Below are 24,555 nucleotides of genomic sequence, written 5' to 3'. Positions count from 1 at the left end.
AGGAGACACAGAATCTGAAGCAGGCTCCAGGCTCCGAGCTGTCAGCACAGAGCCCGATGTGGGGCTCGAACCCATGAACCATGAGATCATGACCTGAGCCCAAGTCGGATGTTTAACCGACTGAGCCCCCCAGGCACCCCTCTCCGAGAAACTTTGTAGGGAATTTAGCCTTTCACATAGAGTAGCCTATAGGGAGAAAATGTGCAGCTATGAACAGCTAGTCTCTCTCTGGATATACTTCTCATTATAAATTTAAAATCTGCATTCTGACTTATTCGTCGGACGTGGGAATTTGGTCAGTGTAAGCCACCTCCAGGCGTAGCCAATCTGTTAGCGTAGTACAGCTGGGGCATAGACCCGGGGCCAACCCCTGTCCAGATTGTGCCACCTGAGCAGAAACAAAAGAGGGGACCAGAAGGAAGTGACTGTAGGCTTTGGTTTTGTGCCCAACTGGGCTACAAAAGGAACTTCCTGAAGCTGACATGCTATTTAACCCACAAGCCCCAGCGGTGAATTGGCCTCACCCACCTGATCGCCTGGCTCACTACTCAAGACACACCCTGCTATATCTTTAGGCATCCGAGGCCCCCTAAAAGTTCACTCTAACCTAATTCCACCCAGATAAAAATAATATTGAGGGGTGCTCTGTACCCCCACACGATTAATCCAGTCAGCATATTAACATAGCAGGGTCTACATCAGCATAGCTTCTTTCCAACCCCCACCCAGCAGTAAGGAGACTAAACAATGGACCCGTGGCTACCTGCTTTCATCAGTTCAAGGGCATCGCGCGTGCCCTCAAGGTGCCAGAGTCGTCAGCTACCTCCTACCTTTCTAGGCTCCTCCTGATGTGCTCTGCTCACTCTCCAATCCCATGTGCTCTTACACTCACAGGCCTTTGGATATACTAAAGGTCTTTACTCCCTGTTCCTGGAAGGCTCTGTCTGGATCACCTTCCTAACCTGACCACCCCCTTCATCTGTGTAATTAACTAGTTGTTCAGGATTCCATACAACAAATGCCACTTCTTCCTCAAACTGAGTTACATTCCTGGGAACGTTATTTCCATGGAGTTAACTGCCTCAGTCGTTATCACATTTTACTGTGGTTTCCTGTCTATACTTCCGTACCCTGACTAGATTATAAGTGACTCAAGGGCAAGAACCATGTCTTGGCACTTAGTAGATGCTCCAAAAATAGGTATTGTGGACAAAGTATGGAAGTCTCAATCGTACACATCACATCTGTATCAATACATGCAATATATGCAATTTAGGTTAAAAAGTCTATACGTTACTCAGTGTACATCATAGTAGGTGCACTCTTAACCCCCTTTAGTAAAAAATTTTTTTCGTGTCTATTTTCAGGGAAAGGGAGAGACAGGGTGAGTGGGAGAGGGGGAGATAGAGAATCCCAAGCAGGCTTTGTGCTGTCAGCACAGAGCCTGACACGGGGCTCGATTCCACGAACCGTGAGATCTTGATTTGAGCCAAAATCAAGAGAGTCAGATGCTTAACCAACGGAGTCACCCAGGTGCTGCTCCGCCCCCCCCCCCCCCCCCCCCCCCCCCCCCCCCCCCCCGTCCCTGGGAACCACCAGTCTGTTCTCCATATTTAAGATTCTGTTTTAGGGGCCCGTGGGTGGCTCAGTAGGTTAAGCGTCCAACTTCGGCTCAGGTCATGATCTCACAGTTTGTAGGTTAATAAATATATCTATATAGAAAATAAATATATATTTATATCTATAAAGATGTGGCCAGTACATATACATTATATATATGTACATATATATAATATGTATGTACAAAAATATATATATATTTCTTTGTCCACTCATCTGTGGACAGACATATCTTGGCTATTGTAAATAATGCTGCAGTAAACAGAGATGCGTGTATCTTTTTGAATAAGAATTTTTGTTTCCTTTGGGTAAACACACAGTAGTAGAATTACTGGATCACATGGCAATCCTATTTTTAATTTTTCGAGAAACCTCTGTACTGTTTTCCACACACACAGGGGCTGCACCAATTTGCATTTTCACCAACAGTGCATGCGGGTTCCTTTTTCTCCACATCCTCACCAACGTTTTTTGTTGCTTGTCTTTTTGAGTTTAGCCACTCTCACACGCATAACCTGATGGCTCATCGTGGTTTTCATTTGCATTCCTCTGATGATCAGCGATGTAGAGAATCTTCTCATGAGTCTATTGGACCTCTGCATGTCGTTTTTGGAAAAAAATGTTCAGGTCTCTGCCCATTTTTTAATCAGATTATTTGTGGGTGTTTTGGTGCTGGGCTGTACAAATTCTTTATATATTCTGGATATTAATGCCTTACCAGACACATCATTTGCAAATATCTTCTCCCATTCAGAAAGTTGTCTTTTTATTTTGTTGATGGTTTCCTTCACTATCCGGAAGCTTTTGATTTTGGTGGAGTTCCGTATTGTTAGAATTTACATATAGCCCAAAGCTCTCTACAGATTTAATGCGATCCCGATCAAAAGGCCAACAATGTTTCTCACAAAATAGAACAAATAATACTGGATAACTTAAAGGCAAAGGAAAATTTAAATTTAAAACATTTAGAGGGGCGCCTGGGTGGCTCACTCAGTTGCGTGTCGACTTAGGCTCGGGTCATGATCTCACGGTTCAGGAGTTTGAGCCCCGCATCGGGCTCTGTGCTGACAGCTAGCTCAGAGCCTGGGGCCTGTTTCAGATTCTGTGTCTCCCTCTCTCTCTGACCCTCCCCTGCTCCTGCTCACTCTCAAAAATAAAATAAACATTAAAAAACTTGTTTTAAATAATAAAAATTTAGAGTCATAGCGGGGTGCGCCAGTCTGGCTCAGTTGGTAAGGCATCTGACTCCTGACCTCAGGGTCTTGAGTTCAAGCACCATATTGGGCATGGAGTCGCCTTAAAAAATAAATAAAAATAAAAATTCAGAGTTATAGTGAAAAATACATTTTACATGCACATATATACTCATAAATCCAAATTTCTTTCCCCAAACGTTGCCATGCATTTCCATAGATATCTATCCTAATGCAAATATTTTTAAGCTTCTTAGTTTTCTTTGTTAAAAGAAGTCAATCTCAAACTAAGCTGATATGTAGAACAATTCACCAAATGTCTCAAGCAGCAAACACCCAGTTTTTTGGGGGAAATAATGTGACTTCAGTATAACTTAATAACTTTAAAAATAGCCAAAGAGAACTATTTCGTCTGGAGAGGTAACATTAAAATTATATCTTAAGTAGGGACACCTGGGTGGCTTAGCTGGTTAAGCGTCCGACTTCAGGTCAGGTCATGATCTCACAGTTTGTGAGTTCGAGCCCCGCGTTGGGGTCTGTGCTGACAGCTCAGAGCCTGGAGCCTGCTTTGGATTCTGTGTGTGTGTGTTTCTCTCTCTCTCTGCCCCTTCCCTGCTTACGCTCTGTCTCTCAAAAACGAATAAATGTTAAAAAAAATTTTTTTAATAAATAAAAATAAATTATATCTTAAGTGGACTCATGTATATTGCTAAACGTTAGTATAGTTAATGTTATGCAGTGCGTTTTATATTTAAAAAAGATTTTGTAAGTGATAAACATGCCTGGTCTTGTAAAATCCAGACTTCCTTTCCAAAGCAAGATTTCCAAGCCTTTTCCTACTATTATTTTATTTTATTGTTAACAGATAAAGAGAATTTTCAATCAGAGGACAAAGGCTTCACTGTGAAAACCAGAAGGCAAGGACCGTGAATCACTCACTTTTCACGAGTCCTGCTGGCAGCTGGTGTCCAAAGAACACGGGGCTTTTCTCCTTCCCGTTACTATACTAATTTGTATTTACCCATCGCCTCTCATCGAACCCTCTCAAAGCCTTTGACAAACAGGCACTCACCTTTCTGCTTTCTCGTGAAGAGGAATAAAGCATCACCATGCCACTTTCTGGGTGGGGAAACCAAGGAAGGGAAGTGTGAGGGCTTGCCCAACGCTGATGAGTGCTGGCTTAGGCAATCGGTGGAGCCCCAGCTGAGCCCTGCTATGCTCTCGCTCTCTCTCTGTCACGTGGGAACGCCCACATCATTTCTCCAAAGAAACTGTTAATGCATTTCAGGTTCTGGTTGAGCAAACAGGATGGCTCAGTCGGGTTAAGTGTCCAACTTCAGCTGGGGTCATGATCTCACTGTTCGTGGGCTCGCGCCCCACATCGGGCTCTGCGCTGACAGCTCAGAGCCTGGAGCCTGCTTCCGATTCTGTGTCTCCTTCTCTCTCTGCCCCTCCCCCTGCTAGCACTCGCTCTCTCTCTTTCAAAAATAAATAATAAAACATTAAAAATATTTTTAAACAAATAAAACCGTTAAAAAAAATTTAAAGGCGCCCCATTTCCTTTGCTGTTAGATAGGAGGGGAAATGTTTAGTTTCTTAGTCCCCAGGAACTAAAACTTTTGAAGGTCCTGCATGTGATGGCCAGTAACCCCCAAACGGTCAATATCTATAACCTCTTCATTCTTTCTCAATTTGATCAAAAATACTTTTCAACAACAGTAACACAAATGCTTTTCGACAGGACATACTTTTGTCAGACAGGAAATCAGACACTTGATGTTACTCTTAACATTAACACGTTCACAGGGGCGCCTGGGAGGGCTCAGTGGGTTAAGCAACCGACTTCAGCTCAGGTCATGATCTCACAGGTCGTGAGTTCGAACCCCGTGCCGGGCTCTGTGCTGACAGCTCAGAGCCTGGAGCCTGCTTGGAATTCTGTGTCTGCCTCTCTCTCTTTCCCTCCCCTGCTTGCTCTCTCTCTCTCTCTCTCTCTCAAAAATAAATAGACATTTTTAAAAATTACCAAAAAAATATTAACACCTTTACAAATTAATTTCTTCATATGAATAAAGAGGAAAAAAGTTAACTTTGGATTTGAAAGAATGAGGGAATCACTAGACATGCATGAGACACCTGCTGGTATATAAGGCTCACTCATCCCAGTTTTTGCTGGGGCTGCAGCGCTCAGCTCCATGAGTCACTGGTTCTCAATACTTAGTATGAGTAACAGCAAAAGTTTTCGAAAGCAAAACATACATCGATGATGGGGAAATCTGAGTGTGTGGTGGGTAGAAAAGGGATTGTAAGCTACTAATACAGAAAATGCAGTTTTAAAACTACATTTGTCTAGTGTCAGGAAAAAAAAAAATCCAAACCTGAAACACCAACTCCAGGGTCCATTGGTGAGTCTGATTAAGTCATTTCACCTCTCTGAGACTCATTTATAAAATGGAGAAAACTATGAAGCTTGCACAGTCCTTGTTAGGTTATGAAAGGATACATTTAAATGCTTTAACAGGGGTTCCTGGGGAGCTCGGTGGGTTAAGCGTCAGGCTCTTGATTTTGGCTCAGGTCATGGTTTTGCAGTTTGTGAGATCGAGCCCCGCTTGGGATTCTCTGTCTTCCTCCCCGCCCCCCCCGCCCCGCTTTCCCTTCCTCACACTCTTCTCTTTCAATATAAACAAACTTTAAAAAAAGACTTAAAAAAATAAATCCTCTAATAAAGGTGTCCCGGGCACTTAACAACTGGGTTCTCTTTGGTTCTCTCTCCCTCTCAGAAATAAATAAAACATTAAATTTTTAAAAAAAAGAAAAGGTCTCTGATAAAAAGTTCAAACAGCAATATTTTTTATATTAACTTAAAATTTTTTATTTTTTGTTAATGTTTTTTTCTTTATTTTTAAGAAAGAGAAAGAAAGAGCGAGTGAGTGTGGGTGGAGGAAGAGCAGGGAGAGAGGGAGACACAGAATCTGAAGCAGGCTCCAGGCTCCAATCTGTCCACACAGAGCCCGACCCATGAAGGGCGAGAATATGACCTGAGCTGAAGTTGGAGGCTTAACTGATGGAGCCACCCAGACGCCCCTATTTTTAATTTTTTATTAAGTAATCTCTACGCCCAACGTGGGGCTCGACTAACGACCCTGAGATGGAGACCCACATGCTCTACCAACTGAGCCAGGCAGGTGGCCCTTAACTTAACAAAATTTTAAAGGTTGAAGAAGAGGGCTCCTGTATCCCACAGGTATGGAATTGTATCTCTACTTTCTACTCTGTGAACTTGGGCAAGTTATTTTATCCTTCTGAGCTTCAATCTCCGCTCTTACAAAAGGGGACGATAATGCTGTGGCCATGACTGGTGCAGGGATGTGCCACTCAGATCCAGCTTCCAGAAAGGATTCGCTGCCCAGCTGCAAGGAGCGTAGCTAGTAGACAGCCTCCTTTAGGGTCTGTGTCATCTTGTGAGCCAACACCACGGTCTTCTTGTGGCAACCACCAACCAAAGACTGACCAAGATGGCAGCCAAGGTCATACTTCTCTAGGGGCGGCCCTGGGCCAATGAAAGTGCAAGGCAGCACGAGGGCCTAGCCATTTCTGTCCAATGTGAAAGTCCTTGAATGGGTAATCTTTGCCCTGGAGCTCCTCATCGGCCTGGTAGAGACTTCTTTTTTTTAAAATGTTTTATTTATTTCTAGGAGAGAGAGACAGCGTGAGCAGGGGAGGGTCAGAGAGAGAGGGAGTCACAGACTGAAACAGGCTCCAGGCTCCGAGCTGGCAGTCAGCACAGAGCCCGACGCGGGGCTCGAACCCACAAACCGCGAGATCATGACCTAAGCGAAAGTCGGAAAGTCGGACGCTTAACCGACTAAGCCACCCAGGCGCCCCATGGTAGAGACTTCTGTCAGGCTGCATCTTGGTCCAGTGGCCCCTCCTCACAATCACACATCTTCCCTCTTCTCGTCACGGGTGCTACTTCCCAATAAAACTCTGCACTCCCAGCTCTTTCTCAATATCTTCTTCCCAGATGCTGGCATGAATGGTACTTACCTCACTGGATTCTTGGAAAGATTAAATGAGATGACAGATGGAAAACACTTGGTTCAGGACACGGGACATGATATGCTCTCAATAATCAGCAATGTTGGTGATAACCAGTCAACAGCGTGTAGGTCAACAGGGCATGGTGCAGGTGAAAATGTTACAAGAACTATTGAATTTCTACAATTTATAAACTGGTTCCACTTATATAAACCATAGAGAAGTACAAATAGAAACGGTAGCTGCTAACGTGTATACACTAAAACCACAGGTGTTCGTCTAAGAGCTAATGCTTAAGAATTTCATTCTTGGGGTGCCTGGGGGGCTCAGTCAGTTAAACGTCTGACTTCAGCTCAGGTCATGATCTCGCGGTTCGTAAGTTCGAGCCCCATGTTGGGCTCTGTGCTGACAGCCAGCTCAGAGCCTGGAGCCTGCTGCAGGTTCTGTGTCTCCCTCTCTCTCTGACCCTCCCCTGCTCACGTTGTCTCTCTCTCAGGAAAAAAAAAAAATTCAAAATAAAAAAAAATTCATTCTCATGAGAATGGCATGTTCTACATTTTTAAAAACACGCAATATAGTTATTGTGATATAGATGAAATGTGAAGAAGTATTACAACTTTTGCAATAAGAAATTGGAAGTTTCATCTCTTTATAGTTGTTGGGAGGGGGGTGGTTTGAATCTACTTCTAGGATGGAACAAAGGGAGTTGTTTGAGCTTTTCGTAAATTTAACAGAGAATTTACAAATTGGATGAGATTTATGCAGACCAAGATTAATTTTGGAAGACCAAGATTAAGAAACATCAAGAGCGGGGCACCTGGGTGGCTTAGTTGGTTATGCGTAGGACTTTCTCTTAGGTCATGATCTCGCGGTTCGTGGGTTCGAGCCCCGCGTCGGGCTCTGTGCTGACTGCCAGCTCAGAGCCTGGAGCCTGTTTCAGTCTGTGACTCCCTCTCTCTCTCTGACCCTCCCCTGCTCACGCTGTCTCTCTCCTAGAAATAAATAAAACATTAAAAAAAAAAAAAGAAACATCAAGAGCTTATATACTCTTAATTAACTCTCATAATATACACATATGGCCTTTTATGACTTTAACATTTTTTAAAGATGTATTTATTTATTCAAAAAGAAACAACATAAACTAGGAGAGGGACAGAAGGGGAGAGGGGTAGGGAGAGAGAGAGAGAGAGAGAGAGAGAGAGAGAGAATCTCAAGCAGGCTCCACGCTTAGAACAGAACCCAAAGAACCCAACGTGGGCCCAATCCCACAACCCTGGGATCATGACCTGAGCCAAAATCAAGAGTCAGATGCTCAACCGACTGAGCCAGCCAGGTGCCCTTAAAGATTTTATTTTTGAGTAATCTCTACACCTAATGTGGGCCTCGAACTCACGACCCTGAGATCAAGAGTTGCCCGCTCTACCGACTGAACCACCCAGGCGTCCCGATTTTAACATTTTTTTAACTAGACACACCACTAGGCTGAAACTAGTATATGTTACTAAAAAAGGAAACAAATATTGCATTACAAACACTAATTCCAGAAGATTTCACACCCACATTCTAAAATCTAATTAGATTAATTTCCTAGGGCATTCATGGACTCTTGGTGGCTTGCAATTTTTAAGTGTCAAAATAAAGCCTTGTTTTTAAACGTGGGTGGTGTTGATGAAACAAGAATGAGTAATACTTGCAGGAAACACAATATTAGCTTTAGCTAGGAAGTGGGTGATACTTGAACAGACCTCCAAAGAGCATTTTCTGTGTCGCCCCAACCTAAAGTGAGAGTTTAACGTGGTCACAGAGCAAGCACGGACATTTACAAAACTCTTATAGCGCCTGAGATACAGTGTTACCCACCAAAAACGCAGTTTCTGGGAATTTTCAGGATTATGTCTAGTGTGTAAAGTGAAGGCAATTTAATATCTACTAACCAGAAGAGGTGGGCAAAGCCTAGTTATTTATTTACTTTTGAATGTTTATTTATTTTTGAAAGGGAGATGGCGAACAAGTGGAGGAGAGGCAGAGGGAGAAAGAGTGAGACAGAGCTTCCGAAGCCAGCTCCAGGTTCGGAGCTGTCAGCACAGAATCTGACATGGGGCTCAAAGTCATAAACCGTGAGATCATGACCTGAGCGGAAGTTGGATGCTTAACCGGCCGAGCCCCCCAGGCAGCCCTGGACAAAGCTTATTTTAATGGGAAGACAGGGATGACAGAATTAAGCTCCATTTAGTCTATCTTCTGAGGCAGTTCTACTGCACTCGCCACAGATCTGAGTGTAATGAATGTCTCCTGTGCTGGTCTTGCTGTGTTTTATCCCAAATGGAAATCTCTGAATCATTAAGACTAAGGAGCAGAGGATCTATGCGTGTTAATACAGCCCCACATTTAGCATTCTGCAGTCAGGAGAGGTAATCATTCTCCCAAACCTGTAACTTACAAAGTCAATTACTTCAAGATGAAGAAGGAATCGGTACTGCCTAGTTCACAATTTTAACGCAATGGAAAGTATTCTTCTAATAAACACACACATGCATAGCAGGCATAAACAGCATGACCACAGAGAAGAGAGGGATCTTCAAGCCTTACTTTAAAAGTAAAAAAGGGGGGCACTTGAGTGGCTCAGTTGGTTAAGCGTCTGACCGCAGCTCAGGTCAACCTCAGCTCAGGTCATGATCCCTCAGTTCGTGAGTTCGAGCCCTGCGCCGGGCTCTGTGCTGACAGCTCAGAGCCTGAAGCCTGCTTGGGATCCTGTGTCTCCCTCTCTCTCTGCCCCTCCCCCACTAGTGCTCTGTCAAAAATAAATAAATGTTTAAAAAAATTGCATACAATCCATACAGGGGATACTATGTTAACCAACATGTATTATTCTGATCTCCCTGCTCGTTTTCTTGCTTTTGGCATTTTAGGCTAGTCCATTTCTTTCTTTCTTTCTTTCTTTCTTAACATTTTTATTTATTTTTGAGAGACAGAGAGAGACAGAGCAGCAGAGAAAGAGAGAGATATAGAATCCAAAGCAGGCTCCGGGCTCTGAGCTGTCAGCACAGAGCCCAATGCGGGGCTCGAACCCGCAAACCATGAAATCATGGCCTGAGCTGAAGTCGGCTGCCCAACGGACTGAGTCACCCAGGCGCAACTGGGCTAGTCCATTTCTTATCAGCAAAGGAATGAAGTAAAGAAATGAAGATGGCAGAAAGGGCACAGAGATAACAAAAGTAGGTTCTGTCACTTAGTCATCTGTTAGCGGCATGGAGTAGAATCATTATGAGGAAAGCTAAAATTTCCAGCGGGTGTATTCATACTTTGCATTAATGAGCAAGCAAACAAAAATCTGAAGTGATACTTCAGTAACTTGTCACTTCCCTCTACTGAGTGACAAAAAAAAAAAAAAAAAAACCATTCAAATGTTAAGAAATTCTTGCTTGGCCATTTCTCCAATGACCAGTCGCAATGTCAACAAATTAGGGCAATCTATTTACCCTTTAACATTACCTTTTGTGACAAAGTCTTCAGTAAACACATTTTGGTTAATCTTAAGAACATTAATCTCTCTTTAGACTCTGATCTGGCAGACTAGAGTTAAAAACAACTTTAACGCTGTCACTGATACAAGTAGGTATCCTTCAATGTATATGAGTTAGACCAGTGTCTTCAACGCAGTGGCTATTCAATAAAAAATTAAAAATTGATTTAAAGGGAGGGGCATCTGGGTGGCTCAGTCTGTTGAGCGTCTTGATTTTGGCTCAGGTCATGATCCCAGAGTTGTGGGATCCAGCCCTGTGTCAGGCTCTGCGCTGAATGTGAAGCCTGCTTAAGATTCTCTCTCACCCTCTGCCCCCTCCCACCCCTCAAAAAAATTTATTAAAAGGGATAGTATGGGAGGGGGCACCCGACTGGCTCAATGGGTAGAACACCCAACTCTTGATCTCAGGATCCTAAGTTCAAGCCCCATTTGTGGCGTGGAATTTACTTAAAAATTTTTTAAATTTAAATAATATAAATAAAGGAGGCTAGTATGAAGAGTTGTACAGAAACAATTTAATTATATCCAAACCACTTAAAACAGCCATTTATATCTTGTTATGACCTTCTGATACAAAAATAGAAAGTCCCAACTTAAAGACAAACGAATCCAATAAAGTTATTACAAATTATGGGTTTGAGTTCATTTTTATAGTGGTGTGATCACATCCTGAACATGTCCCGATTTCTCAAAGTTTCCTGGAATATGAAAGTTTACTCCTATAGAGATGTTTAAACAAAAAAAGAAGAGAGAGAAAGGTTTTGCTCCACCTAAAAGGAAGACGTGCCTTGAGGCCAGTCCTTGAGTGTAAAGGACCCATTAGAAAGTCGTGGGTTCTAAAAGCCAGTGTGGATCCTGACTCAAGTCCTAAAATGTGTGAGAACCCTGGTGCTATTTGTGAAGGTCTGTGAAAGCTGTAACCACCGGGTACAAATAACTCACAGCCACCCAAACCATAGCGGCGTCTCCCCGCACCTAGAACATAATTCTGACAACTTAGGCTTCTGCACCCACCTCATCGTTACCTTATTACCCATATGCAGGAGTTCAAGCCACCATTCAAGGAAAACCCTCAATGGCTGCTCTGTGCCCAGCTGCCGGGCACTGCCCAAGACTTCTTCACCCAGTCTCTTGCCCCTGAAGGACTGGAGGGTTCTTTTTCAGAATCCTTCATTATTCCAAAGTTTCTAGAAATCTCACATACTAATAAAGCAACCGAAAGGAGACATTTTGTCACCCTTGTACCCCTGGGCATTTCACCTTAAAACTTCAATAACTCACTTCTCTTATTAGTGCAAATACGTGTTTATTCTTTCCCCCCTATTGAACAAACTCTAAGCCACTCAAGGACAAAGGCCCCCGCTCTAGTGGAATGGATTTTTTTTGGGGGGGGGGTAACTCTTCAGCAACATACACGTGCACATGTAAAACGCTAACTGATGGGTTCTTCCTTGTAAATTTACCACGCCAAAAAAAAAAAAAAATTCAAGTAGTACACACACCCCTCTTAAAAATCTTTTCCAATTGCTTTCATGATAGAAAATTTCAAGCATACACAGTAGAATGAATAGTATCGTGAGCCCTTCTATGCCCATTACCAAGCTTCAAGTTGCCAATTCATGACTACTTCTGTCTCATCAACACCCCTACCCACCACCACTCCAATTTGCTTTGAAGCAAATCAAGACTTCATATCATACATATTCCAGGGCCTATTTATTTGCAACAAAATTGTCTTTCCCATCCCCACCCCCTAAAAGAAATATACAGAACAATGGAGGTGATTGGAGCTAATCTACCATTTTCCTTCCATAGCTACCTTTTTACGACATGCACTAACATCACTGAACCGGCCATACTATGTTCAGTTCCTTTAACCGGCCTATTTCACCAAAAAATAACTTGCATTTTCCTCTCCGTTGATCCGTTTCTCGTTTGAACAAGTGAAAAAAGAAATCGTGCCAGGATGTCTATTGCTTTGATAAAATTTACTTCTGATTTGTTGCGTCCACCCTAGATAAGCTTCAGACGGGCCCAAAGGAGTGGAAAATCAGTAGTGGGAAAGGAAAGAAACGCTGCACTGAACAGGGTGGGTTTTGCCTAGGTAGGGACGTGCAAGTATCTAAAGCCATCAGTTATTTTATTTTTAAAATGAGTATTTGTAAACATCGGCCGAAATTCTGAGCCCGTTTAGACAGAGGATGTTTATAAAATGAATCACGCTCATTTAAGGGAGCTGTTGCGTTCCGGATTTTGCTATCAGTAACAGTAGCTGCTTCTGAGCCCAAGAAATGGTTATGTAAAAACAATTAAAGCCAAAAAAAGAAAAAAAAATTAAGGGAGGATGCGCTCCGTTTCTATAGCTGCTCTAACCTTGTTTTATTTTGACAAGGGATTTCTTGGCCTCGGCTCAGAGAGCAACCACCACCCCGCACTTTCCCCTCCACACCCTTGACAAATGGAATTCGGAAAGGAGGCACTTTGGAGTTAGTTCACCATGAGAAACGTCTCCTCTTGAGAACATTTCGGTGCGATGGTGGAGATTTCATCCGCTTCTCCCTCCATCGCCACCCCCCACCCCGGGCACCGCACTGCCCACCCCCTGCCCAGTGATTTCCCCAGGCGTCCGGAGGAAGGCGGGGAAGCCAGCTCCGTCCCACCGGCCGCGGCCTCTGCTGCCCGGGGACGGCCTGCGCGCCGCCTCCGCACCCCCGCCAGCCCCGCTCCGGGGACGCGGCTCCCAGGCACCGCGCCGCCTGTGTACCCACCCGCAGCCCCAGCCCGAGGACCTCGGACGGCGCCCCTCGCCCCAACCTTCCGCGTTTGAAACGGTTTCCTCCGAGCAGTTCAAAGAACGGTTTCCCCCGCGAATGCCTCTTCCCGGAGGTGATCACACAGCATCTCTTCCCCCCCCCCCCCCCCCCCCCCCCCCCCCCCCCCCCCAGCTCCTTTCCCCTCCAGGCCAGACGCCGCAGTCCCCACGGCCAACCCCGGGTCTGAGAGGCGGCTCGATAACTACAAGTGCGCCCCGCGCCGGCCCAGGTCAAAAGTCCTCGGCTCTATAGAGGAAGGCACGCCACTTGTCGCCCCCCCCGTACCCCAAAACGCGAGACCTGGGACCCGGCCGGGCCGAGGCCGCCCCGCCCCCGAGAGGAGCGCCAGATCCGCCCGCACCTCCACTGGGAGAACCAGCCCTGGGGACTGGCGGCTGGGGCGCCGGAAAGAAGAACGCAGCCCCGAAAACCCGAGGGCCTCCACGCCCCCCTCGAAGGCGGTCTGCCGCGCATCGGTTACTCGCCGCGAGGGATTAAGGCTGCTCTTTCCACACACCACGCTGGCCTCGGGACACGGGGGTCAGGGAGGCCGGCCCTCGCCCCCCGCCGACACAGCCGCGGGGGGGACTCGGATCCGCACCCCGTTCCCAAGCACCAGGGCGAGGGGGGGCGCACAGGTTCGTGCTCCCTGCCCGGGCCGCTGGGGGCACCCAGATCCGGACCTCTGCTCAGGCCGCTGGGGAGGCGCAGATCCGCACCCCCTGCTCAAGCCGCCGAGGGGACCCGGATCCGTGCCCTCTCCTCAGGAGGCCGAGGACCCACGCCAGCTCCCCTCGTCTGGGAAGGGCGAATCTGGCTCGCACCTCCTGCTCGGGCCAAGGCCGACGAGGGGCACCGAGCCGCGCGTCCGCTCCCCAGGCCGCGGGGACCCGGACCAGCGCGCCGTCGCCTTCCCCGGAGCAGCTCGGCCCGCTGCCCCCGCTCAGGCGCGCCAGGCACCTTCCTTCCCCCTCCCCAACCCCCACCCTCCCCCAGCCCGGCGGGCCCGGTCCCTCACTCACCCAGAGCTCGGTGCCCCAGCTCATGGTGCAGGGGGCGGGAAGGGGCGCGCCGCGCAGCGGGCGCGGCTCTCCGGTCCCCCTCCCCGGCGATCCCTTCGCCCCTCGAGATCCCCGCGATCGAGGAAAGCCCGGTGCGCGCGCGGCCGCCGCCTCCTCCGGCTCGCCGCTCCTCGCCTGGGGTCGCCTCGGCAGCTCCTCCTCCCCGTGGCTCCTCAGCAAAATGGCCCGAGGAAGCAGCCGCCGCGGCCGCCGCAGCGCCCGCCCGCCCCACACCGGGAGAGCCAGGGGAGGGGGAAGCGGGGAGGGGCTGCGGGCGGGGGCGGGGCGCGCCGGGGGGCGGGCCCGGCCTGACAGCTCGCGCACGCGCGCGCCCCGCCCCCGCCCCCGGCCCACCTTCCCGCCGGGCGCCCTCGGCCGGGCCTCCGCCGCCGGGGGTCCAGGACGCAGAGGGCGGGCGGGATCGGGAGCCCGGAGGATTCGCCCCGCCGACCTCTCTTATTTCTCACCAGCGACCGCATTTTGTGCTCTCGGAAGCAGCTCTCGCCTTTGAACGCGGCCGGCCTGTTATTACTGGCGCTCTCCCGAGGCCGGGGGCTGCCCCGCCGCGCCGGGCGCCAGTTTGGACGGAAGGACTCTCCCCTGCAGCCTTTCGCGCCGACCAGGGTTCGCTGGGGATGCGCCTTTCCCACGGCCCTGCAGCCTTGCACGGTGGGAGTGGGGCCTGGTGTGGAGGTGCCTGTGCAGGATACAGGGGGTCCGTCGAGGCCACGAGCGACCCAGCAGCTCTGAGGGGCTGGGGAAGGAACCCAGGGGCGCACAACCAGTGATTTCTAATCTCTGGAACCGGGGTTCCCAACCTGTTTGGCCAAGAAACGCTCAGACGTGAAATAGCGTTGCGGCTTAGTGGGTAATAGCAAAGGGGTTGGGTCCGCAGATAACGTGTCAACCCGGCCTCCCGCACACACTAGCTGGGTGGCCCCAGACAGTGACTCCGCCTCTCTGGAAGCTCAGGGCCCCCGCCTCCCAAATGGAAGTTGTTAAGTCTCCATCTCACCCAGTGCTGGCGAGGAACAGGGAGATAAGCGCCCGTTACCCGCCCACTGAGAGCTGATTTCTTCTTTCTAAGACTTTAGGTAGGGGCGCCTGGGGGGCTCAGTCGGTTGAGCGTCCGGCTTCGGCTCAGGTCATGATCTCACAGGTCGAGGAGTCGAGCCCCGCGTTGGGCTCTGTGCTGACAGCTCAGAGCCTGGGGCCTGCTTAGGATTCTGTGTCTCCCTCCCTCTCTCTGACCCTCCCCTGCTCACGCTGCACCTCTCTCTCTCTCAGCACTATGTAAAAAAAATTTAAAAAGATTAAAAAAAAAAAGATTCTACGTAATCCCTACACCCAAGGTGGGTCTGGAACTCAGAACCCGGGATGAAGTCTCAAAGGCTGAGCCAGCCAGGTGCCCCCAGAGATGATTTTTAAGTGGCTACTCCCCTTTTGTGTTTCAAAGGTCTACACAAATATTTCCAACAAGCTATGCTGAATTTTGGAGTTCCAGCTCTTTCCTCTGAATCACTACGTCCTTTCCTCCCCAACTTTCTCTCATCTAATATTACCGACTCCTGAGTAGCTGTGAACAAAAATGGGCCCTATTTTAGAAATACTGCACATTAATGCACCTCTCCACTACCTACCACCCCACCAGCAGCAGCAGCAGCAATTTTATCATTCTCCTCCGTGAAGGGTGGAGCTGAAAACCCTTGCAGATAAATCTAGGAGAGTCTACTTCCTTTGTAGGACAGAGCTACAACGGAAACTAAGCTGGGTTTTGTTTTTTTTTTTTTTTCAGTTACAAGCTCCCCTTACTCATTCATCTTTAGTGTGCGCATTTAAAAGTTTTCTGTCCCAGTTACCAGCTCTGGGAACTGTTGACTCCAGAGCCTGCTAGATATGCAACAATCAGGATGGCCAGTCTCTTACTCCCAAGACAGATTAAGAGCCAGAGTGAATCGGAGGGCTTAGAATTTCAAACGATGCTGCAAAATTTAGTTTGCTATTTGGAAATGGTAAAGGAAATACAGATTAGCTAACAAGACGCTTGCTCAGTAATCAACTCATTTTTCCCTCCTGCCAAGGCTTGGAATGTTTTTCCAGTCAAATACAATGATCTGATCTTGACTGAGTTCTTGGGAGACTTCTCAAAAACAGACTGGCCATTTGTGAAAATATGCTAATAGGAGAAAAAAAAAACAACCACCTGCTGCTTTAGAAGGAAAAGAAGAGGAAGGGACAGAAGAAGAAGAAAAGACCACATGACGGTGAAACCTTTTAAGATGAGTAAGCAGGAAATGGTTATAGGAACCCATTAGAAGCCACAATAGAAGAACTATATGGAACCACGTTATTTAGACCACACGGCAAAATATCTTGAAGTTTGTTCAGTTTGGGCGGTACCTGGAAAAGTTGCGAAAATGTCAGAATCTTAAAAAGAAAAATAAAGGAAAAAGGCACTCCTGGTCTCAGAGCAAGGGAAACAAACACAGTTCAGGATACAGAGAAGCCAGCAGGAAAAAGAGAAATACAGCACAGTATTCTCAAGGAAGAACTAAATCCACTCCAGCTTCTCTTATATATAGTAAGAAAATAATTCTAAGACAAAGATTTCTCACTATTGACACATTAGGGTGACCTGACCTATTTAGGCACCAATTTTCACAGAAGGTATTCTAAACCCTATTGTAAATGCTTGAATTACAGAGAAGGTCCATCTGGGTTAAGCACATCCTTTTCACCTCTCTGAAGAGCACTGATTGACAAAGTTAGGATCCTGGTGGGTGACTGTAAATTTCCGCCATGCGCATGGCCTTCCCAAGTTAACTTAAACTGAGTTTCAGTTTCCTCATTGGTCAAACAGGGACCCCACAGGTTTTACGAGGCTGAATGAGGGGGCTGACTGTGCACCCAGGCTTCGGGGTTCGCCAGATTGGGATCGCCCTGCGCAGATGGCTGTAGAGCTATGGTTGTATCATTTTCCTTCTCTAAACCTCAGTTTCCTACTCTAGAAAATGGACATACTGCTACTTACTCCAAAGTCACAAAGATTCGTAGTAGTACTTTGAAGGTTAAAGAATATGTGGCAAATGCTTAGCACACCAGGGCACGGCTATCGGGCCCTTTGCTTCTTCTTGTTTCCTGAAGGAGTTTTACTTATTGCATGAAGGAAAGCAATGCTTTAAGCACTTCTGATGCAGCAAAGCAGACTGGCTGAACTATAATTGATTGGTTGTCTGTTGCTAAAGTACCACTATTCATAATGAACTTCTTGGGATTACTTTTTTTTTCCCCTTTAAAATAGCTTCTCTCGGTTTCCAGCTTAAAATTCTCCATTTGTTTGGCATCCAAACTTCTCACTAAGGACACAAGAAAGCAGTCAAGTGGAAGAAGCTGGAGTGGGATAAAAGTCGCAACTCTCTGGTGAGTCAAATCTGAAAAAGGCAACCGATTTTTGCACCTGATTGTGGAATTCCCCCGGAGGTCTACGAAAATGTGCGCGAAATCAGGAAAAACTTGTCCTAGGATGGAGCAAGTTACACACCGGGCCACCAGGCTGAGAAGTGGGTTTGACGTCTTCCTCCAAACCACGGGATTTAAGACGCGTCGGGGCCTCGTTTTTCCAAGAAGACCCCGCTCTCTGTAGGAACCCCTGATGGGCTTCCCCAGTGCCCCAAGAAACGAAGCTTCAAGTCAAAGAATGAAAGTGACATTTGACTTCTGAATGTATTTATAGAGGTCGGGGTCTTCAATATCAACTCTTTTGATAAGAAGAACAAATGGCAATTAAACCTGATTACAACTGGAGAACATTAACCGGCTAATTTCTATAAGACTTCTGGAAATTTCTAAACTGATAACCAGGGATTATGAATAGTACTAGGCTCAAAATAGAAATTCAGCTACTAGTAGCAAACTTTCGTGGATCCTGCAAAGTTAGAGGAAATGGAAAAACAAAATAGGCTTGACTAAGAGAACAAGGTTAAAAGCCAGGTTTGGGAGATCAGTCTTTCCAGCTCCTCCAGGCTTTTTCAGTCGATACCTTAAAGTTGAATGTCCCTTTGAAAATGCTGCCAGGGAGAAGCAGGCATAACTCGTTCTGTTACTCAACATGTCTGTTCCCAGTTACAGCATCATGATTATGCAAATAGTCTTTCCTTGAAACTCTGAAATTATGCGCCTAAATAGGATCACCAAGATAGCAGTTTTCACCGAATTTGAAAAGTAATTGTCTTAAAAAAAAAAAAAAAAGCAAAACACTTCACTTGTAAGTCTTAGTAATTAGCGTTCCCTTTCTTAATTCTCTCAATTTTAAACTAAGGACTAGCACTATATAATTCCCAAATACCTGAAGGAAGATGCTCCTTATAAACTTCTGGACAGATACCAATGGTATGTGACCTGGTGAAGGTCACATAATAATTCCCAAGGGGAAAGAAGCAAAGAGTAAGAATCCAACTTTAAGCCCTTATAAAACTGTTCCCCATCAACCGAAGAAAAACAAAAGCTTTCTATTTTATAAACCATTTGCATGTTTCACGACTATTATATCACTTAATGAAATCAAGGCTTTTCCTGATCATTCCATTTTTAGAAGACTGTTAGTATGTTCAAATCGAAAACCAGAGACTCTCAAAAATGGTACCTCACTTTAAAAAGTATAAAAACCAGAGGCACTTGGGTGGTTCTGTCAGTTGAGCGTCTGACTTTGGCTCAGGTCATAATCTCATGCTTCGTGAGTTTGAGTCCCCAGTCGGGCTCTGTGCTGACAGCTCCGAGCCTGGAGCTGCTTCTGATTCTGTGTCTCCCTCTCTCTCTACCCCTCCCCGGCTCATACTTGCATTGCAGACTGCCTTTAAAAGCGAAACTGCAATTAAAAACCACCTTTTCCTTGAATGGCTTGTTTCATATTGACATGAGACTCAGTTAACCATCTCTGAAGTCTCCTCTTGAGACCAAAAAGAAAGTATCATTTATTTTATATTATTAAAAAATTTTTTTTTAATTTTTAAAAAAATTTATTTCTGAGAGCGAAAGAGACAGCGCGAGCAGGGGAGGGGCAGAGAGAGGGGGAGACACAGAATCTGAAGCAGGCTCCGGACTCTGAGCTGTCAGCACAGAGCCCAACGCGGGGCTCGAACCCACGAACCATGAGATCATGACCTGAGCCGAGGTCGGACACTTAACCGACTGCGCCACCTAGGCGCCCCTATTTTATAGTCTTACTATGTTCTTTCATCTTGCTGATTTTTAAAATACTTTCTGAACATTGTTCTAGCATTTTATTTGATAACACATTGGTTACTTATACTCTGGGCTTTTAACCTTTTGAAATATTAAAATGATAATAATGAGGAAACCGTGTATGGTATATAGTGCTAGAAGTACCATTGTGGTTGGGTCCTGAATGAGAGTTCCATCTGCGTTATTTATGAATGAGGAGACGCCTTTGAATACAGTAATTTAACCCAGTCTCATCTTTTAAAAACGGAACCAAAATATATACCTTTATAAGGCTGATGTGACGTTAAATGAAATAATGCATATATAAAGTACTGAGACAAATTTGGCGAATTTAATCACTCGATAAATAAATTTACCTATTATTATCTCCCTGCGTGGATTCCCAAAATAATAGTTTCTTGTGCCCAGTTTCTTTATCTGTAAAATGGGATAGTAAGATCAAAATTCTGTTCAAAGATGGAAAATGACATATTTGTAATAGATGACCAAAGATCAGAGGTTGGAGAAAGAAGAGATAGGCTTCAGCAACTAGTAAACAGTGCCTCTATCTTCCTGCCCCACCTTAGTGTCCTACTTTCGTCCTTACAGAGAGTGCGACAGAATTTGTACCGGTTGTTCATTCAAGGGAGGAATCTTTAGATTCATGATTTTACCAAAATCGCACACAGCTAGAAAAATCTAGGACCTTCCCTTTCTTCCTTTCTCCCACCCCCTTCATCCCTCCTAGTCTGTATTTTACCAGCTGAGTTTTTTTTTTTAACCTGAGTGCAGCCCATTAAAACAGACCATGTTAATTTCAGTTCCTACTTCCAGTTAAAACTTTAAAAAATCGGAGTCTGTCATCAAATATACTAGAATAATGATAATCACTCCCTAGTGGGATTCCTGGTGGTTTTTACTTTCTCCTCTTTTACTTACATGGTTCCACACAAATAGCGTGCATTGCTTGCACAGCAAGCTACAAATGAATCTAAAAACTAATCTTGGCTAGCCTATTGGCAATTCTCATAAGCATGTTCCTCTATAAGTTTTTAATTTTTTTAATGTTTATTTATTGAGAGAGAGCCAGACAGACTGCAAGCTGGGGAGGAGCAGAGAGAGAGGGAGACTCAGAATCGGAAACAGGCTCCAGGCCCGGAGCTGTCAGCACAGAGCCCTCCTCGGGGCTTGAACTCACCAACCCTGAGCTACGCCGAAGTCGAGCGCTTAACCGACTGAGCCATCCGGGCGCCCTGATCCCTTATAACTTCTTGATAAAAAATGGTGAGAGGGAACCAACTACTGAATTCTCTATTGAAGCTCTCCCTATAAACCCCACAAATTAGAAGCAAATAGTTTCCACACAGAATTCAGAGAAAAACGTTGAGACTCAGACTCTAGAGGTCGGTGAAACAGATGGAGGCAATATACCACAGTACTTGCAAGTTTCCAGGTGATTCTCAGCTCAACCTGGAACCAATGGCTTAATTTCTCAGAGCCTCAGTTTGCTTACCTGTAAAGTGGGGATAAGGATCATACCTACCTACCTCACCACACTGCTGCAGGCATTAAACGCAATAATGCACACAAAAGGCCTAAGCACCTGAGAAGGGCTCAATAAATCGTATTACAGCCAACATTCCCTCTGCAACTTTAGTGTGAGGCGCCTCTCAAAAAAAACCAAGGGACCCGTGACAAGCCAGGAACTTGGTATTTTCCACCGAGTCCACGCCGCTCCCGAAATCAGTCCGATCGCCGGCGGGGCACGGTGCTGCAGCCACAGAGTAAGACTTCCCGCCCGCAGAGAACCCGGATCCCCCCGCGGTCGCGGTCCCGCAGGCCCAAGGTGGCTTTCAAAACTCTGCGGGGCGAAGGTGAGGCCCCGGGGTGGGGGGGGGGTTGGTTTCCGGTCTGGGACTGTTGCCACGGCAACCGCCCCAGATTTCTCAACGGGGCGGAGGGAACCCCACCTCTTCCGGCTAAACCGAAAGTCGGCATAGGAGAGGCCAACTGAACCGCCCCCAAAGTGGCCCCTCGCAGCCCCTCGGCGACCTCCCCGGCCGCACGCTTCCAGGTAAAAGGCCCTCGAGCACCCCGCCGCCGGCCTCCGAGCTCCGCACCCAGGCCCACTTCCGGGGGCCGCCGCCCTTTGACCCCGGAAGTGGGCGGGAGAGGAAGCGGCTGGTGATGCTGGAACAAACATGGCCGCCCCGGCGCCGGTCGGCCCCTCGGGCTCCCGCTGTCCTCCGCTGGCCGCCGGCCTCCGGCTGCTGTCGCTGCTGGGGCTGGTGCCGCTGCTGGCTCAGCCCGGCCTGGGCCGCGTCCACCACCTGGCGCTCAAGGTAAGGCCGGGCCGGGCGGGGGGGCGGAGGCCCAGGCCGAGGCCGCGCTCCCGGGCTGGGGGCAACTTTGGCCCACGGTGGTGGGCAGCCCCTGAGCGATTGCCCCCCGCCCCTCCTTGCCCTAGTCGCGGCCTCTCTCCGAGGGGGGTTTCTGTTGGCATCTGTGGAAATGGCGGGGGTCCTCGGACCGTCTGGAAGGGGCAGGAAGGTTCGAGCTGAGCCACAGAGGGGAAGGGGCTGAGCTGCGGCGCAAGCCCGAGGACTCAGGAGGCCGCCCTTGCCGACTTCCCTAGCTTCCTGGCCGATAGCGACCCGCTCTCCAACTTTTATCCCCGATTCACTTGTTCGCCGTGTCCACTCTGCCAGCCTCTTGGGCCTGTTGAAGGTACTTGAAACCCTAGCCTCAGTTTCCCGGTTTGGCTTCGGGTGCTGTGTGGACTGATAACGTGGGAATCTCCAGGAGGAATGTAAACTCTCGCCCTCTCTCTCTCTCTCTTTTTTAAAGGCATTCCAAATCTTGCTTGAAATACACGCCCAGCCTTAAAAATGTGTTTCTAATTAGAGGGCCTGCCTTTTCCCTCCTTGTTCCTGTCATTGTCTGTCTAGGGAAGAGACTGACCATAGGCCTCGAATGATCTCTTGGATCGGACTTTATAACTCACAGCTAACAGGCGGCTGAGGCTAATTACCTCCAGGCTATTCAGCAGCTGAATAAATCGGGGAAGTAGGAAAAAAAAAGCCATTCCGACCCCAAGCCTTACACGTTATTTCCACAACGTACCGTTTTCTAAGAAGTTGTGGGATTGTAAGAAGTTTGTCTTTTTTTTTATTTTAATGTTTTTTAAAATTTTTATTTTTTTATTTCTGAGAGAGAGAGAGGGAGACAGAATCTGAAACAGGCTCCAGGCTCTGCGCTGTCAGCACAGAGCCGGTCGCGGGGCGCGAACCCGCAAACTGTGAGATCATGACCTGAGCCGAAGTCGGACGCTTAACCGACTGAGCCACCCAGGCGCCCCAAGAAGTTCATCTTTATTACTTTAGAACTACGAAGCATTGTATTTTGTGAAGGTAGAGTTTGAAGAGGGTAGAATCCAGATTTAAAAGGTTGCCCAGACCCATACACCATATGGGTTATCAGCTTTTGCTGTTTGTTAAGCCTGCTGATTAAAATGTTTCTTAAGTGCCCGGAAATAGGTGAGACTTGGCTCCTTTTGAGAATCTGTTGGAAACTAGAAGCTCTCCCCAGAAAAGCGCAAGTAGAAACTGTAGACAAAACATTCTTGGGGAATTTCTGGGGCTTTCGAAGCCTGCTGATGGTCATCCATAGGCCCTAGTCCTCAGGCTTATGACTCTGAATCCAGATCTTGAGAATTCTTTCATTTTATAGTTTAGGATCCTAAGTGTTAGATTAAGTGGTGTAACTGAGTTCCTACAGGTCATAAGTTAGAGACAGAGCTAGCAATGCCGTGCCTCTTGGTTACCAATTCAGTGCTCTTTGTACATTTCTAGAATTAAAGTATCAGGAGGCACCTGGGTGGCTCAGTCGGTTAAGCGTCCGACTTCGGCTCTGGCCATGATCTCGCGGTTCATGGGTTCGAGCCCTGCATCTGGCTCTGTGCTGACAGCTCAGAGCCTGAAGCCTGCTTCAGATTCTGTATCTCCCTCTCTCTCTGCCCCTCCCCTGCTCACATTCTGTCTCTCTCTCAAAAATAAACATTAAAAAATTTTACAAAAAAATGTCAGGTGGTCAGTATCATTGGGTAAATACTGATGGAATTCGTATAGATGAAAACATACGCTAAGCTCAGCGGTAGAAGCAAACCGAATTGGTGTGGTTCTGGTGATGGATTTCTGCCTGTTGTGCTAAATTACTTAATGTTTTTCATCCATGTACATGATTCATAAACCGTGTGGTAGTTATTCCATAATAATACTGTAGCGGTTTCTTTCCCTCTTCACGTAAATATTCTGACTTTTCCCAAGGAAACAGAAATCACCTGAAGAGAGCCGGTCAGAGCAGCCCCATAGGATTGTCTTGTTTTGCTTGAGACTGCATGAAATAGGGGACTTGATCAGGACATAGACCTAGCGTGGCAAGAGTAACATGCAGTCACGGAGCATCATAGGTATGCATCGATCTGTTTAAAAACTTCTTATTGTGGAGAATTTCACGAATTTATCAGTAACAGTCAGAATGACCTCGCCTGTCCCAGTCACTCAACCTCAAGAACCACTAACCAGTCGCTAATTCTGCCCCGCCCCCATACGCATTACTTCTCTCTTGACATCCTTTCTTCTTTTTTTTTATTAGAAATGAGTCTTTTTATTCACTTTTCTTGTCCCATACTACACTTTTCTTTCTTTTTCAAATTGTATTTATTTATTTGTTTATTTACGGGGGGGGTGCAGAGGGTGAGAGAGAATCTTAAGCAGCCTCCATGCTCCGTGTGCAGCCTGATGCAGGGCTGGAGCCCACGACCCTGGGATCCTGACCTGAGCTGAAATCAAGAGTTGGACGCTCACCTGACTGAGCCACCCCAGGGCTTCCTTCCTTCTTCTCTCCCCTCCCTTCCTCCCTTCCCCCCTCCCTCCCCTTCCCTTCCCTTCCCTTCCCTTCCCTTCCTTCCCTTCCCTTCCCTTCCCTTCCCTTCCCTTCCCTTCCCTTCCTTCCCTTCCTTCCCTTCCTTCCTTCCATAATCTCTAGGCGAAACCTGGGGGCTTGAACTCTTGATCCCCACATCAGGAGTC

The 24,555-nt window shown here is 47.0% G+C and overlaps 2 protein-coding genes across 9 annotated transcripts in view; one reads left to right on the top strand and one right to left on the bottom strand.

Moving 5' to 3' along the window:
- The window catches only part of FNBP1 (formin binding protein 1), a 142,836-nt gene extending 128,362 nt beyond the window's left edge, over positions 1-14,474 (bottom strand). For 5 of the 6 annotated variants that reach the window (XM_039229655.1, XM_039229656.1, XM_039229657.1 and 2 more), the window contains exon 1: positions 14,207-14,321. In XM_039229655.1, the coding sequence (XP_039085586.1) occupies positions 14,207-14,230 (24 nt within the window). In that variant the 5' untranslated portion in view covers positions 14,231-14,321. Of the gene's footprint in view, positions 1-14,206 lie in introns of all 6 variants that reach the window. The other variant, XM_039229660.1, reaches the window with a different exon arrangement.
- A 7,046-nt stretch (positions 14,475-21,520) lies between these two features.
- The window catches only part of GPR107 (G protein-coupled receptor 107), a 65,262-nt gene continuing 62,227 nt past the window's right edge, over positions 21,521-24,555 (top strand). The window contains exon 1 of one of the 3 annotated variants that reach the window (XM_039229441.1): positions 21,521-21,807. In XM_039229441.1, coding sequence (XP_039085372.1) covers positions 21,667-21,807 — 141 coding nt within the window. In that variant the 5' untranslated portion in view covers positions 21,521-21,666. The remainder of the gene's footprint in view (positions 21,808-24,555) is intronic. The other 2 variants (XM_039229438.1, XM_039229440.1) reach the window with 2 other exon arrangements.

Source organism: Hyaena hyaena, unplaced genomic scaffold (assembly GCF_003009895.1).
Source record: "Hyaena hyaena isolate Hyena2069 unplaced genomic scaffold, ASM300989v1 scaffold_38, whole genome shotgun sequence".
Taxonomy (NCBI): Eukaryota; Metazoa; Chordata; class Mammalia; order Carnivora; family Hyaenidae; genus Hyaena; species Hyaena hyaena.
This window is presented reverse-complemented; position numbering and strand designations above follow the sequence as displayed.